The sequence below is a fragment of the Corvus brachyrhynchos genome, unplaced genomic scaffold (assembly GCF_000691975.1).
Source record: "Corvus brachyrhynchos isolate BGI_N302 unplaced genomic scaffold, ASM69197v1 scaffold258, whole genome shotgun sequence".
Classification (NCBI taxonomy): domain Eukaryota; kingdom Metazoa; phylum Chordata; class Aves; order Passeriformes; family Corvidae; genus Corvus; species Corvus brachyrhynchos.
The window spans coordinates 4,698,723-4,713,558 of record NW_008240122.1 but is presented as its reverse complement, the minus strand read 5'-3'; the positions used below and the strand labels follow the sequence as shown (position 1 = coordinate 4,713,558).

Below are 14,836 nucleotides of genomic sequence, written 5' to 3'. Positions count from 1 at the left end.
TACTAAACAGACAATTCCTTAGTAATATCATATTTTAAAAATATTTGGCAAAACAAAACAAATCTGCAAAGCATTGAATAACACTTAATGATTACTGAAAATTCCCTTTACCATGACTAACAGATCTCTACTAGCCATTTACTTCATTTGGTTATTTCAAAAGCAAGCAGGGACTTCTGTATTTTCATTATTACCATTTTTCAGACTCAGATTCTCTCGAATTTCTTCATGGTCACATGGATGAGTGAAGTCAAAAATGCTGTGTCCAGTGAGTTCCACCTGTGTAGAAGTAAGAGCTACACTTAGCCAAATCAGAGCAATTTAAAGTATTTATCTGTTTTTAAATACAATTCAAATGAAACTGGTCACTAGAACTAAGTGCATCAACAGGATGCTCACGGGCACAAATCCCACGACCCTCCCTTTGTTTATCCTATGCATAACTCCTCATTTTCTCCCCAGAACAACTCTCTTATCTTTGAATTTGCACAGTGCAGTTAACAGTCAACACCAACACCACTTGCTATTTTCAACACAGGAGAAAACTCCCAATCCACAAAGCAGAAAAAGGGGGACCCCAAAAGAGCTCTGTCCCATAGTCTAAGGCACAAGTGGAATAAATGCCTTCTCTTCTCCCCAGTAATATCTAGGAAGGCAACTTTGCAGTCACCAAAGACACTACAACTTGGTAGGAAGGGAGAGGGAACCTCCAACCCGTGTTGTCTGCTGTGCAGGGTACCTGCCTGAGAAAGAAGACATTTTATTTCCAGTCTTCTTTGCAGTGACACACAGATGGGTTTTCTGCATTTAGGCGTAAGAATTGTTTCTATGAACTGTATCACAAAGAGGAAAGCATAAGGGAACAAGTTACCTGAGTAAGACCCATATATTTGTTGACATTCTCTGACAGAAAGATCATGTCTCCATCCTGTGTCACCACGGCAATAAATCCCTCCAAAGCTTTCAGGTACAAGTTGTCCATCTGCTGGTCTGCCTCTAGTTCATTCTCATTGTCAGCACATACTGAGAAAAAAAAGCAAAAAAAGCATTTAAAGCCTTCAGCACCCCAGCCAGCCTTCTGCAATGCAAGCACATCTGGTTACAAAATTTCTGCTGTTAAAATTTCCTTTCAACAAACCCCTTTTGGTGGGGCCTTCTGAACAGTATATGAAAGGGATACCCTTATCACTAGAAAGGCAGGAGATAATTTTCAAAATGTTTTGGCAAATGCAAGATCCTCTCTTCACCTTTAGCATGTTTCTGCAAGATGTGCTTTCAGTCACTAACACCTACAGACTCAGGCACTGAAGTGCATCTTCTTTGTGCATGTTCTCTTGGCCACATGCAACATTTGTACCTCCTAACAGGAGGCACAAGATAGAGGGCAAATCTTACAGAAGGTACATAAATCTGTGCATCCCTTACATCTAACGGGACTCTTCCATCAGGTCAGACTTTCTAAGAAGTTCAAACACAGCTCCTACAAAGCATGTCTAAATAGACCTCTTCACTCAGTACAGACACATCTGTTAACACTACTTTGAGTAGAAAAACTAGCAAACTGCTCCCTTGAAGTCATCTTGGGTGAATCTTTTTGTCATCCCATAAATCTCAGTATTCCTCAGAAAACCACAGATCCATCCCACTGATACCTGCTTTTTCATCTGCAGACATTAGAACCTCCTATGCTCCACTCCACCAAACTCTGACAAGCTTTGTCATCCACCCCCACTTCCTCTGTCCTGCAAGGAGAGCCTCAGACTCTGCTTATGTCCCAGATGTCTACCTGTGCAGATTCATGAGCCCAGTGCATCTTACTCATTTTTGGGAAAGACATGCCACTGTCCAGCTGAAATCTAAGGCCGTGCTAGAATGTTTATTACAGCTTTTTTTTTTTTTTTGGTTACACATTTTTCTGGTACCTTTGGGCTGCAGTGTAGCGACAGCTGATGGCACCACGATGCCCTCGTCATGTGTGCTCCACACAGCCCATCTCGTGCCATGGGAGGTGACACGTGGCAAAACTGCAGGCAGGGAGGGAGGGGAAAGGCACTGCTCCTTCTGCTGCCAGTCACACAAATGCCCATTTCCCTTCTATGCTTTTAAGCATGTCTCAGCTCCATGAGTAATAAGCTGTCAGGGAATGACGTGCAGACAACTAGCATTGAAAAACTTCTGCGTAGGAGCCAGCCCAATAATTACTTGATATGTTTTATGTGAAACTTCTGGAATAATTTTTTACAAAACCACTTAGAGATATTGTATCTGGTCTATGTACCTCAGAGATGCTGTGATGAGCTTATCTTTACAGTTTTGTCAGTTAGCCTGCTCATTTGTGATCAGTCATTGCAAATGTCATAGTAAAGCTCTGATTTTGAAGGGAAAAAGCAGGTAAATGAAGAACAAAACCCCACCTAATTGTCTCAGAATAAGGAATAACCAACTTCAAGATATAAGGCCATGAGTAAGTCTCATCTAGATCAAAGCTGCCCTAGAGCCCATAGCAACAAGGATGATGGGAGAAGAGCTGAAACAATTCTGCTTTCTATGCCCTTTCCTGATGGCACAGGCTCGAGGCTGGGCCCACCACCAGTTTTGCTGTCCAGAGGCTCCAACCATAATTGCATCAGCCTTACTTGCAAGAACAGTGGGACACAAACAAGTTTCTTGGAGAAGATGCTCTTCCTTGTTGGTTTAATGTTGCAATTTCAGCTTACAGTTTGTTCTGTGTTACATACTCTTAGCGCTTGACAAAACTAATTCATTTTTGTTCTTTTCCTCAGTGAAACAGCACACTGATCACTTTCCTTCGTGTTTCTTGTTGAAATACTCATTTTGCAAGAAGTCTAGAAGCAGGAATAGAGCAAAGCTTTGTAAAACATTATATGGTTTGGGTTTGTTACTTTTTTGAATAGGGAAGAGGTTGAGCCAAACTAATGCAGTTTGTACTTTGAAGTACTAATGAGTGATGATTAAAGGATAAGTTTGATCTATACAGCTCCTGGAACTGCATCTGCTAGTGCCTGAGGATGTGATTTAAGTGAACCAAGAGGGATGAACTTCTGCAATGCAGAGCCCACCGAGCACTGTTTGGAACAGATGAAGGGTGACAAAAATGATGCTGGCTGCTGCATCCTCCTGCTTCTCAATATCCCTCCCCGCAGCAGCCCATCACGCATCGTGCAAACAAGGGAAGAAATGGACTCGGCCCCAGAGCCATGGGGAGCACTTGGTTTATCACCCTTTGCCTCTCAACAAGACTGTTTAGTAGCAGGGAAGAAAGGACACTCTCCAGGGATGGCCAGCACAGGCTGGGGATTTATCATTTCACATCCCTGCACTGCAATTCTGGCTACACATGCAAGGGCCAGTTCCTCCTCAGTACAAAGCAAATGACTTCAGGAAATTACATCAGGACTAGCATTTAAAATACAGAAAATACACAATAATATATTTGAATAGTATGCACTTTGACCAAAATGACATTTAGGGAAGGAAAAAAAAAAAAAAAGAAAAAAAAAAAGAGGTAAGTGACCATCTGCTCCCAAGCTTGTTTCTACTGCGTAAAGAATGTCAAGGGTCTTTTTTTACTTTTCCGGAAGCAAACAAATGGTTTATTCAGCAGGGATCATGGCTATAGCCCAAGACAATCAGCCAAGTGTGGGTTCAGAGAAAAAATGACTTTTCAGCTCTAACCCCAGACCCTCCTTTCCATTTTTTTTTCCCAGCTCATTAAGTTTGCATTAACAAAACATGACCATTCAAAGGCAGGAAGGCTATTCAAAGCATTTGTATTCTTAAATGCCTCCAACAGTGAAAGACAAACACTTTACTTGTATTATCAGATGATTGAGTTTGCTTTTCCATGTATATAAATTATATTACTTATACAAACACACACAGAGGACATGGATCACTCACATCAGGGCTGCAGGTTCAAACCCTTAAGGTCCGAGCTGAGCACAGCACTTAAAGATATAGTCAGCTTTAAGGCATGTAGTTACCGGGGTTTGTGGGATCAGAGTTCAACTGTTTCTATTAAAATTATCTTTGTCCAGCTGGAGGCATCTGTGATGTGGATGGGGAGGAGGGAGAGATCATTGTTTGTGCTGCTGTGCACCCCATCTAACCTAACCCAAAAGCACAACCAAGGTGTTTTGCAGCACACTCCAGCCTCCCTGGTAACTCAATAAACCCCACTGCACCCCCTCCTTTCTCCTCAGCAGCTTGGCTGCAGCAGGAAAGGGGAGCTGGCAGATACGGGTTTCTTGTAGTACTTAATAGGGCGTGCTCACGTTTCAAAGCTGAGGAAACTGCAGGCGCTATCAGGCACATAAAGGTGGGTGCCAAGTACCTCCAGAGCCACTCTGCTGCCCATCTATTCCTTGCCTGTCCCCCGTAAGCAGCCCCCAGCAGCCTACCCAGTGCAGCTGCAGCACTGGGGGACACACCAAAGGTGCTCGTGTCTCCGACTGTTTCCCGGTTCTTTGCGGTGGCTGCAAACACAGAGTCCCAGAAGGTGTCGTCTGTGCTAACCCGCTGAAGCAGATCAGCTACCTGAGGATCCTCGGTCTGCAGCAAAGAAATGTGCTGGGCTGCACTGTGGCGGCTCTGGTATGCCCTGTATCAGGTAACTCGGTATAATTATAGTAATATAAATAATAAATAGGAGTCCCTCCTATGGGTGCAGTGTCAGCACTAGAGCACGTTCCCTTTCTCCTGTGGAAAGCACTAGCTACTAATACTCAGAGGATATACACACTTTAGGAGAGTGATACCTCAGAAGCAATTCAGTCATTGCCACTAGCAAAAATCTGGTTTGCTTTAGAAGGAATCTATTTTGCAGATGCAAAACAAATAATGGCATGGCTACTGCAAGCTCCTCCCTGAAATCCCTATTGTGTTTCACTTTGCTTTAAATTGTCTTCATTTATTTACCTTTGGGCTGAACTGGAGCACAAACATAAGAAAATTCAGCTTCAGATGGAAAATATTTGAGAAAGCTGGGACCAAATGGAAGTGCGAAGTTAGCATGAGGAGGTGAGAGCAGAACTTCAACCTTTGGTTTCCAGTAGGTCTGAGGTCACTTTATTCAGAGAGCAGCACCTCATGCACACTTGCCAGGTTTTTGCACATCTTCAAGAAAGGTAACAGTGGGACTCAGTTTATACTGATTTTTAGGGTGGTTTTTTTTTTAAATTTTTTTTAAATTTTTCTTTGTTAGCATTGCATTTCAAAATAGCTTCTAGCTAAATTTTGAAATAAAGATGTGTGTCTGGTTTTTTTCTACAACTTTTTCCACCTCCCCTCAACTAATAGGAGTCTCTCATGACAGTGTAGCAGGGAGACTGGACTGCAAATATGCCAGTTTAAATTAACAGCACATTCAGCAGAATGAAGCGCTGTAATATTGTTGTTCATACTATAGCTAGATTGATGGAGCCCAGGCAAGATTGTGTTCATTTAACACTGGGAAGCCTATACAGGAGGAGAATCCCTGTCTAGGTGAGATTGGGAGATGTTGAAACCTGTAAAAAAGCCTCATAAAACTGCCATGGCCTTCCTGGGGTGACTGAAAGAGCTACAGGAGAACCAGGAACAGAGCAACAGTGTCCCATGTCCTAACATTTGCTGGGTCATCCACTGTTCACTTTGCCCCAAGGCAGCATTTCTTACTGCATTGAATTTTGATACAGTATTTTTCAGTCCATGTCTCAGTCTGTATTAAATTTTGGTAAGTATTTATTTTGACAAATTTTCTAACCACCAAACAGAATTTATTCATTGACAAGAAACTTTGAACTGTAACAGCAAATGGTTATTGCAGTGTTTATGATAACCTTTTATGCTAAAAATAACTTTTGTAAACAAGCTTTGATTAATTCTCACTGTCAGGATGTGCACTGTTCCCAAGTTTAAGAACACTTTTTCCGTAGATGCTTGCTCATTTCCTTCAGTCCAACCTCTTGGAACAAGTCTGAAGGCTCAAAAATCAGGCTGCTCCTTACAAGAAATAACTGCGCAGGTATAAACAACCTCCTAGCAAACAGCCTATAACTCCTCTCAACACCTTTGATCTGACTCAAAAGGGTCTTTTTGGTCTGTTCAGAGGTAGACAATGATAAAATGTGTTTCTACTGGAGGTCACATCCTCACCTGCACAGAATTTTCCTGGCTTTGTCTCTTGTCCTGGTTCCTGTAAGTACCAGTAAGTTGCTTACATGTTGTGCATAACAGATACCAAGCTACAGCTGCCACTCCAGAGGAGGGTTGTAAAAACTGCCTGATGCCAGCAGGCAAAAGTTATGGAAGATCTAACAGCAGCTTCATCCTGCATCAGCGAGAGCAGCTTTGAGACAGACTTGTCTCTTCCTGGTTTCTTGTTTTCCATCAAAGGAGAGTGACTGATTTTTTTCCCCCTTTTTTTCTGTCTTGACAGGGCAGTACATCCTGTTCAAGGGGATATTTTCAATGTGTTCAATAAAAGCTTTCAATTTAGATACATCAAGAAAAAGCTACTCTTAAACTTGAAGCTTCCTGAAGGGCTCTTATCTCCAAGTGCACAAGCAATCTTGGATAAAGAAAACACTTATGTTAGTGTTGTTTTGATTGCAGAGTTTGTATCTAGCCAAATCATTCAGATGCTGCTCCCAGGAACTTGCTGGAGTCCTGCAGCCATCAGTGTTGAATGGTGGGAATACAGCACCCCATCAGACCAGGCTTTGAGTCCCATAGGACCTTTGGGTGCACCTTCCCTGAAAAGGGACATCACTTCAAGCAGCTGAAGCACTCAGCACCCAGCTCACTCTCATTCCTAGCAGCATGGTTGGCATAAAACTATTTTTCCAATTTAATAAAAGCAACCAAGTAGACATGCTATTTTTAAAGCACTGTTTTATGCCACAATGGTCTGACATTAGATGCAGCTTGTCCAGACATTCAAAAACAATGCCCACATCATTTCTCCCTACAGTCTGTCCTCTCCCTTAAAAGCCCAGAGAAAAGCTATTTTTTCCCCTTCTGCTCCCTGCTGGCTTTCCGGCTCTGTTGTCTCCCTCCCTTGAAACAACTTCACACTGGCTTCCTTGTGGCCTCCCTTCTCCCAAACAACTTCCTGTCTGCATCCCTGTTCCCTCCCCATTTCTGCTGCTGTCTGCCTACACAAGAGCAACTCCCAGCCAGTTTCCTTTGCTGGATTTCTGCACAGAAAAGACACCCAGGTGACCACACAACAGGATGGGATTAAGGCAAGCCAATAAAATTGTTGGCCTGATTAGCCTGATTAAAAAGTCTGTAGTCCCGGCACAGAGAAACTCACCGTACTAAAGAGTTCTGGTTCCTGTAACACCTTTAGCATCAGCATGCTTCAAATAAACACTTAAAGTTATTGGCACTGCACATACAGGCTTCCTAAAATGGATTCTCCTCCTCATATTCAGACAAAAAGAGAATATTCTGAGGCAGCCACAGCAACTATCACAATGCTAGCTGTTAACCAAGGCAGCCATTCTTAAGCAAAAGGTATTATTTCTCTTTTGCCATCTATTAGCTCCCCCAAAAGCATTAGCCTTACTTACTAGCTATACTAGAAAATAACATGGGAAGAGTACTGCTAACAGTTTTTCTGAGTAAACTAAAGGACATAAGATCCCAACTCCAAAAGCTCTACTACTGGTAAGCATCAGAATGCCTATTTTCAGCAGCAACTTTACGGGATCAAAACCTTTACTTGAAATGAACAAAGATCAGGTCTAAATTTATCCCAAACATTTGAATGTGACGATGGCAAAAATGTACTATGCCAAGAGAATTAGGAGACATCTTGAAAAATATTTAAGATGATCATAATTAAATATTTCTACTTAGCATTCCAATTATACTGTGTACTGTTCTGTGCACAACATGGAAACAGTATTATAAAGCTATTGTTTCAGTTTGCTTCCTGTGATACTAATCTCAATCAGGCCGTCAGACGAACAGCCTGCATTTCTAAATGTTAAAGGCTTCCTCTCCAACATTCCCACACAGAATTGCCTACTGTGAAAATCAAAGGGAAACGTGTTACTAAGTAAAGCAGCAACTTTTATAAAGCAAAACCTGGTATTTTTTACCCTTTTGAACTCTGAGATATACAACCAGCTATTTCCTATTATGATAGGATACAAGGGCCAAGCTCGGGCCCTGCAACGCCTGCAGGAGACGTGCACTCTGCAATCCAGAAGTCGGGATTTTTCAAGGCACGTAGCGGGAGAGCTTTCAATGAGGGCTCAGATTCAGAGGCTCTGCCATTCACCTGCTGGAAGAATGTGGGCATAGATTTCCCTAGGTCTTGGCTTCCCAACAGATAAATGATCACTATGCAGACACAGCTAACAAAACAGCCCAAGTTACACAAGTGAAAAGCCCTATTCCAGCTCAGGGAATAATAGGAAAGGGCATGAGACACTCAAGGCCAGTGGAGCGAGACTCACAAGTTGCCTACAGCCATCTCCAAAATCCCACCTGGAGCATCAGCTTGCAGAAAGATGAGGGTACAGTCCTGGGAAAGGCCTTGTTCTCTGTGCTTCAGGCAAAATTGCCTTGAAACAGAGAGATGTGTGATGTGTTTGAGAATCATGCCCACAAACAGTAATACAAAATAAAATATGGTATGCTAGTAGGTTTTGATAGACGAAATTAGAAACAAGAAATATACTCTCACTTAACTCCAGTTTACAGTAGGTGTCCAGCCCAAATAATCAAAACCATTTCAATAAAGACAACATAAAGCAAAGAGGGAATTTGCAGGCTGAGGTTGGAATTTGCTTCTCATGCACTTCCACCTCCCCATTTCCCAGTTCACCCATCAAGAGATGACAGTGTCCCCCATGCTCCCTGTCAGTCAAATCAGACTTCTCAAATGCAACAGGAAATTTATGGTCAAATTCCAAGCTGCTGAACATGCACATGAAACCTTTGCTGCAGCTTTGCTTGGGGCTCAGAAAGGGTCCAAAGCAGAAGCAAGAACAGAACCAGCACAAACATCGCCCAAGCCCATTATCCATCTTGCTTCACACTTGTCAAAACAGGATGAGCAGCAAACCTCTTGATCCATGAGCCTCCAGCTGCATCAAAACCTACCACTCTGAATTACATTGGATGGCCTTCTAGTGAAAGCCAGTGTCCTTATAAAGACTGACATTATTCAGAAGTCCACAAAGACAGGAAATTTAATTTATATGTTAGCTGTACTCAGAATAGTAGATGAGCAGCAGGCAAGGTTTTCTGACTTGATTCTTTAATTTTAACGTATTTTCATTATCAGAAAACAATACCCAAAACTTCCAGAAAATATGTCCTTTTACAGTTCCTTAAGTTCAGTTCCTCAGAATATAAGTATGTAAGATTTTGAAACCCTTACCTGCGCCTCTGGTGTCTAAAGATGCAGCCACGGACAAATCTGCATTTAACTAACAACACAAATTTTCATGAGAGGACTTACTCCGAATTAATATTTAGACTGAGGAAGTGAGGGCATCAGATTAAAGGCTAAGCAAATAACTAATACAGAGAAAGCATGAAATATTAGAGCACAGCCTGTCGCTTCTGTAAGATTTTATGTCCAGATTCTTTTCTGCTGCTGGGTACTGGTGGTACTTGAAGAAAATGTAAATTATCTACATGAATCACATTGTTTTTCAAACACTGTCACAGAAATACCACTCAGATATATCATATCTTTACGTGTATGTATGAATATTATACATGTGTACTGAATTGTTATCAAATCTCATCAAATAATGAGTCTAAGCCTTAGCACTATAGAACCATCAAAACAAATGTTTTAATCAGTAGATTCTTTCCTCACTGAGGAATGTAAATTCATTTGAAAAGTTCACTTTAGTCTTAGCAGGTAAGCAAAGGTATTTTTCTGATGATGACTGCATCCGACTATTTCATGTCAATTTTCACAGGCACGCACATTACTTATATTATCGGTTACAGCCTTTCAGAAGTTTACTTTTCCTATGCTGTGTCAGTCTCTAGTTCATGCCATATAAATATTTGAAGAGCTGAGGCTGTGTTTTTATGAGAAAGTTACTAACAAACTGGCTTTGTTTAAGAACATTTACCTATTTACGCAACTTCAAGTATTAGTTACATGACAAAATCAGAGATGATTTCCAAACACTGTTCAGCAAATAAACTTCTCTTTCACAGAAGTACACGATAAAATCACATTCTATAAGCTAAGATGAAAATACCTACATTTTATACAGCAGGCTTCAGCAAAAGCCAAAAGTGCTACAAGAAATTACAGAGCACACAGAAGCAGAATTAAATTTGCGATATCTTTCAGACTAACCAAATCCAACCACAAAATGGGACACTTCCTAATAACATTTATTAAAGTAATTGCTCTCGTATGACTCAACTTTTCTGAGGAGAGGAAGTGCAGTTGTGACCTTATTGGGAGTCCTGCCATTAATGAAGGAAAAGACAAAATTTTGGGTTTACCATTCACAAACAGCGCAGGCATTGTTGTGTTAATGTATTCTCAACACTTGTAGGTCACCGTGTGAAAGTTCTGGAAGCATCAGTTATTTTCATTGATCTTACAGGCTACTCAAGCCACATATTTCCATCAAAGTGCTTATTCAAATATAGGGGCAAAATAAGAATATTCCTAATTTTACCAGTTTTCACAGGCTATAAATATTATGCTTGTTTGCATTTCCTACTAGTCCAACGTGAGCAAGGCTCTGATTGTGTAGAATCCATTCACATCAAGTATTTAGAAGTTGTTTTAGCTATCTTAGTGTAGCTAGTTTTAAACAACCTACCATTTAAACAACCTACTCATTGCCAGTGGATAGCACGATTACTCCTTTCAAACAAAGTATTGGACCTTCAGAGCGTCCCAGCTGCTGTTTGAATGTGCAGGCACAAACACGCTTGCCACGCCAAATCAAAAGTTATTTGTTTCAGCATGGAAGCTTAAGGCATGCATTTGAATTCTGATAGAACTCTTAAAAGCTCAAAGTCTCATAACCGAGATTAATAAACCACATTCAAGAGTTCTCAGAGGGTTTTTAGAGACGCAAAAAAACCTGCACTAATTGTTATTGTGGTAACCCTCTAGTCAGAGAAGAGCACGCATAATCTTACCAAGCTGCCATCAGCCAGCCTGACAACTGACTTCTTTTAGCCAGATCTTACCTGAAGACAAAAGCTTATGAGTCCGTAGGAAACTGATTGCCAGGCGCATTATGGAGGCCTTATCCAGGTGGGAACTGATGTTGTGGGGCAGGGGCAGCTCGTGTGCCAGTTCATAGAAAACCTCAGTCTCTTTGCTTCTTCTGCATCTTGCTGCATCTCTTGATTTCTCCTTCCTCCGTTCAGAACTGCTCCTGACAGGTAAAGAAAAGAAAGGAAAAAGCATTTCTTGAAATGCAGTTCACAACTTGAGAGGCATTTACAAGAGTGTATCTTCTCAGTAATGAGAAGATACCATTCTGTCAAGTGTTTGAAATCAATTGGCCAGACTTTAATACCCATTTGTGCCCTTTAAATGGGAATTAGGAGATGACTGCCACAGCTGGAAAGGGCTCTGATTGTACATGGGTCAGCCTTTGAACACCCTGAATCCCCACGCAATGTAACAGGATTGAGATCTGCCTCAGGCAGGAAATTCAAAATGAAATTGTAAAATATTATTTCTGGGATTCAGGATGCATTAAAAATAATTTTTTTGTTTGTTCAATCTAAATTTACTTACTCTGGGATGAGGTGGTAGTCCATTTTAAAGTTAGAATAATTACAGTGAATGCAGCTGTGTCATAGATACAACAATGTTGTGAAGTTTCAATGGCTGCACTCCACATTAAAATAAAAGTAGTAGTAGAGTATTGAATTGTGTTAGTCTATAGAACTGTCTCAGCTCTTAATCCAAAACTCGTCCAGAAAGCCATCTTTCCTTGACCATGAAGGGTACAAAGAGGAAAATGCTGTTGCTTGCAAGATAGCCCTTCTTTGGAGAAGCTGTTCTAATAAATCACCATCTCTCCATTGTCTATGAAAATAGATCCTTTCGTGAGTAAAATAACATGACCAATAGAGCCAACCTCCTTCAAACTCCACAGAGAACAGAAGAGCAGGAAATAACAAAGGGGAAGACATTTTATGAAGCAAGTATGCAAAATTAAGCCACCAAGGGACATAAAGCTAAATTTAACATGTGAGAAACGCAAGGAATACATTTATAATGGTTCTGGGATAGAGCATTTTAAGAGCGAACTCTACTGACTCTAACGTTCTTTAATGAAGTACAATTCTTATTTCAGAACATGAAGCATCTGAATCCATTTAAAACCATGAGCCTTTTCAACCCCACGTAGCTCTGCTGATACTACAAGTTCCTACACTTGCATGAGTTGAGGTTTCGCAGTTGAGGATTGCAGTCACACCAACACAAAATACATTTCTTTTCAGGCTGACTCCTGCAACAGTCCACCAGTGCCACCTGAATGAGCACAGAACAGGGTGCTAAGTAGAATGTTTCCACTGTTTTTGCTGTTTTGGCTGCACATTCACTTCTAGAATCACCAGCAGCACCTCTCTCCATTCGTGAGGCTCCCAAAAATGAAGCAGCTTTTAACTTGTTTTTTCCAACATCAATATAAAATAATGAGCCTGTAAACTAAAAATGGATCCACCAAAAAACCCCACCCTATCAAAACAAAGTTTCAATAAATATATTCTGTTGCACGAAGATTATGAGGAAAACAAGTATTAATCCCATTACTTAATTCTAGAAACTGTTTCAATCATGATTGGTCTCATGCAAAACTGCCTAAAATAGAAAAAGAGTATTAATACATAGCAGAGTATTTTAAAGAAGATTACTGTTTCTGGAAGACCTAGACAGTCTGCAAAAGCTTCTTGCATTGAAACCACAGGAGGCTTCATAAATTAGTAAGAAGGAAAAGTAGCCATGATGCACATTAAATGCCAAGAGTAAAGTCACAGTGAGGTGTTTGCTGGGGCTCAACAAGGCTGGACACTCAATATCATCACTCAGAGCAGGAGGGGGCTCACAACACATCAGTAGAGCCTTGTCCTGCAAAACACATGAAGTTGGGCACATATGTGGGATCAGACAGGTGCTCACTAGTGGGTGTGCTAACAGGGCAAGGGGCTCAAATCCTTACAGTATCTTCTCAAGATCTGTGATCAGCCCTCAGCAAACTTCTTTCACAATTATTTTGCCCAAGGTGAATGTTTTATAACATCGTCTGTGTTACAGGAAGCATGTGCTGGAGGAGACCTGCACACATTTCAGTATATAATGGCAGGATCCAACTTCAATAATTACTTCAAGGGGTCTCGCTGAAGCGAGCACCAACCCACCTAAGTTTGAATCTAAAGGATCAGATATTCACAAGGTTACACTAACATTACTTTTCTCCTGGCCAAGTAAGAGTCATACTACATCCATGTGGAAAAAAAAGTCCCTTCTTACAACTATCTGAGAAGATACTACAGAAAATGCCCCATGTTCTCCTGGGGCAGGTGCTAGGTACAGGAGAGTCATGTAAAATACTTACACTGATGGTACTTTCAGAAACATGTCTTGCTCTCTAAAGAAAAATGTGCCTACCCTGTGCCTATACAGATGATGGACCAGGAACAAATCTTCTCAGTTTCTAATTATACCAAGAAAATAAATGAGTAGAAGCAAAACAAAACCAAACAGAACAAAAACTATGTAGCAGTATTTGTGAGCATTTCCAATTGTTGCTTGAAAAATATAACTTCAACCATAAATGTTTGAGCTCTGTTCTAAATCTAGAGGCCACAATTTTCACATTAGAACCAACTTGGGCAAAACAAGATCCAATCCTTCCTCATTTAAATATGAAACTTCGGGAACCAAGGCCAAAGCCAGGTCGCAATTTATACAGCAAAAACAGGTTGTATAAGACAGGGTCTCTCATGACACCACTCCAGCCACAAAGAAAAATATTTAGTTTTCTAACCTCTGTAAATATAATTTTGAAGTGTGGCTAATGGGACAAGCTGGTTTCAATAACCATGGGTTGCTCAAGGTTTCTAACAATTAACACTATGAGCAGAGAAAGATTTTCTCTCTCTGTGACAGATGCTTTCCCTCAACACTGCTTCTGCTTGTCCTGCTAAGGTCCTCTGCAGAGAGACATCTCCGTTCATTACATACCACACAAGAGCTTTCTCACATGAAAAAACAAGAGGAGGAATCAGCCTGCCTGTTGCTTTCAAAAGACTTTTTTGCTCATTCACTATCATTTAAAATAAACAAACTACTTGCTTTTTAAGCATTTCTCCGCTTGTGGCTTCCTGCGCCTCAATTTTCCTCCCCATCTCCCCTCACACAGCACACCCTTGAGTCATGTTGCTATTGTAGCCAGCCCAGCATAAGTCCACCAAGACCCAAAATGCCCCTGTGCCATTTCCCCACTCAAGACGTCCATCTATGCTTGCTTGCTGTGCCTCCCAGGGATGTCCATGTAAAAGATGGTCATTCTGTGCTTACTTGTCCTGGTTGCAAAAGACTCCCAAAAGTGCAGTTGAGTGACAGAATTCTGCAAAAAGCAGTATTTGTATGATTTTTGTTTGCAGACTGCAGGCCATTAGTAATTCTCTCTGCAGTTACCCCCATGTGATACAGGGGATTAGGATTTCACCCTGGGTGAGGCTGGACCACCCATAGCTGGAGAGTGGCAGTGTGACTGCTCAGCGACCTACCCGACTGAAGGCCAGGAGGAAAGAAAGGCTGACACTGAACCCTCTTCACACATCACCCAGGCAATAGAGAAAA

At 41.2% G+C, this 14,836-nt stretch overlaps 1 protein-coding gene across 1 annotated transcript in view; it reads right to left on the bottom strand.

The window, feature by feature from the left end:
• Positions 1-11,781, bottom strand: part of EPAS1 (endothelial PAS domain protein 1) — a 36,829-nt gene extending 25,048 nt beyond the window's left edge. The window contains exons 1-4 of the mRNA XM_017744777.1: positions 11,759-11,781; positions 11,200-11,390; positions 872-1,023; positions 195-279 (exon numbers count right to left, since the gene is read on the bottom strand). Of these exons, the coding sequence (XP_017600266.1) occupies positions 195-279; positions 872-1,023; positions 11,200-11,390; positions 11,759-11,781 (451 nt within the window). The remainder of the gene's footprint in view (positions 1-194; positions 280-871; positions 1,024-11,199; positions 11,391-11,758) is intronic.
• Positions 11,782-14,836: the final 3,055 nt, after the last annotated feature.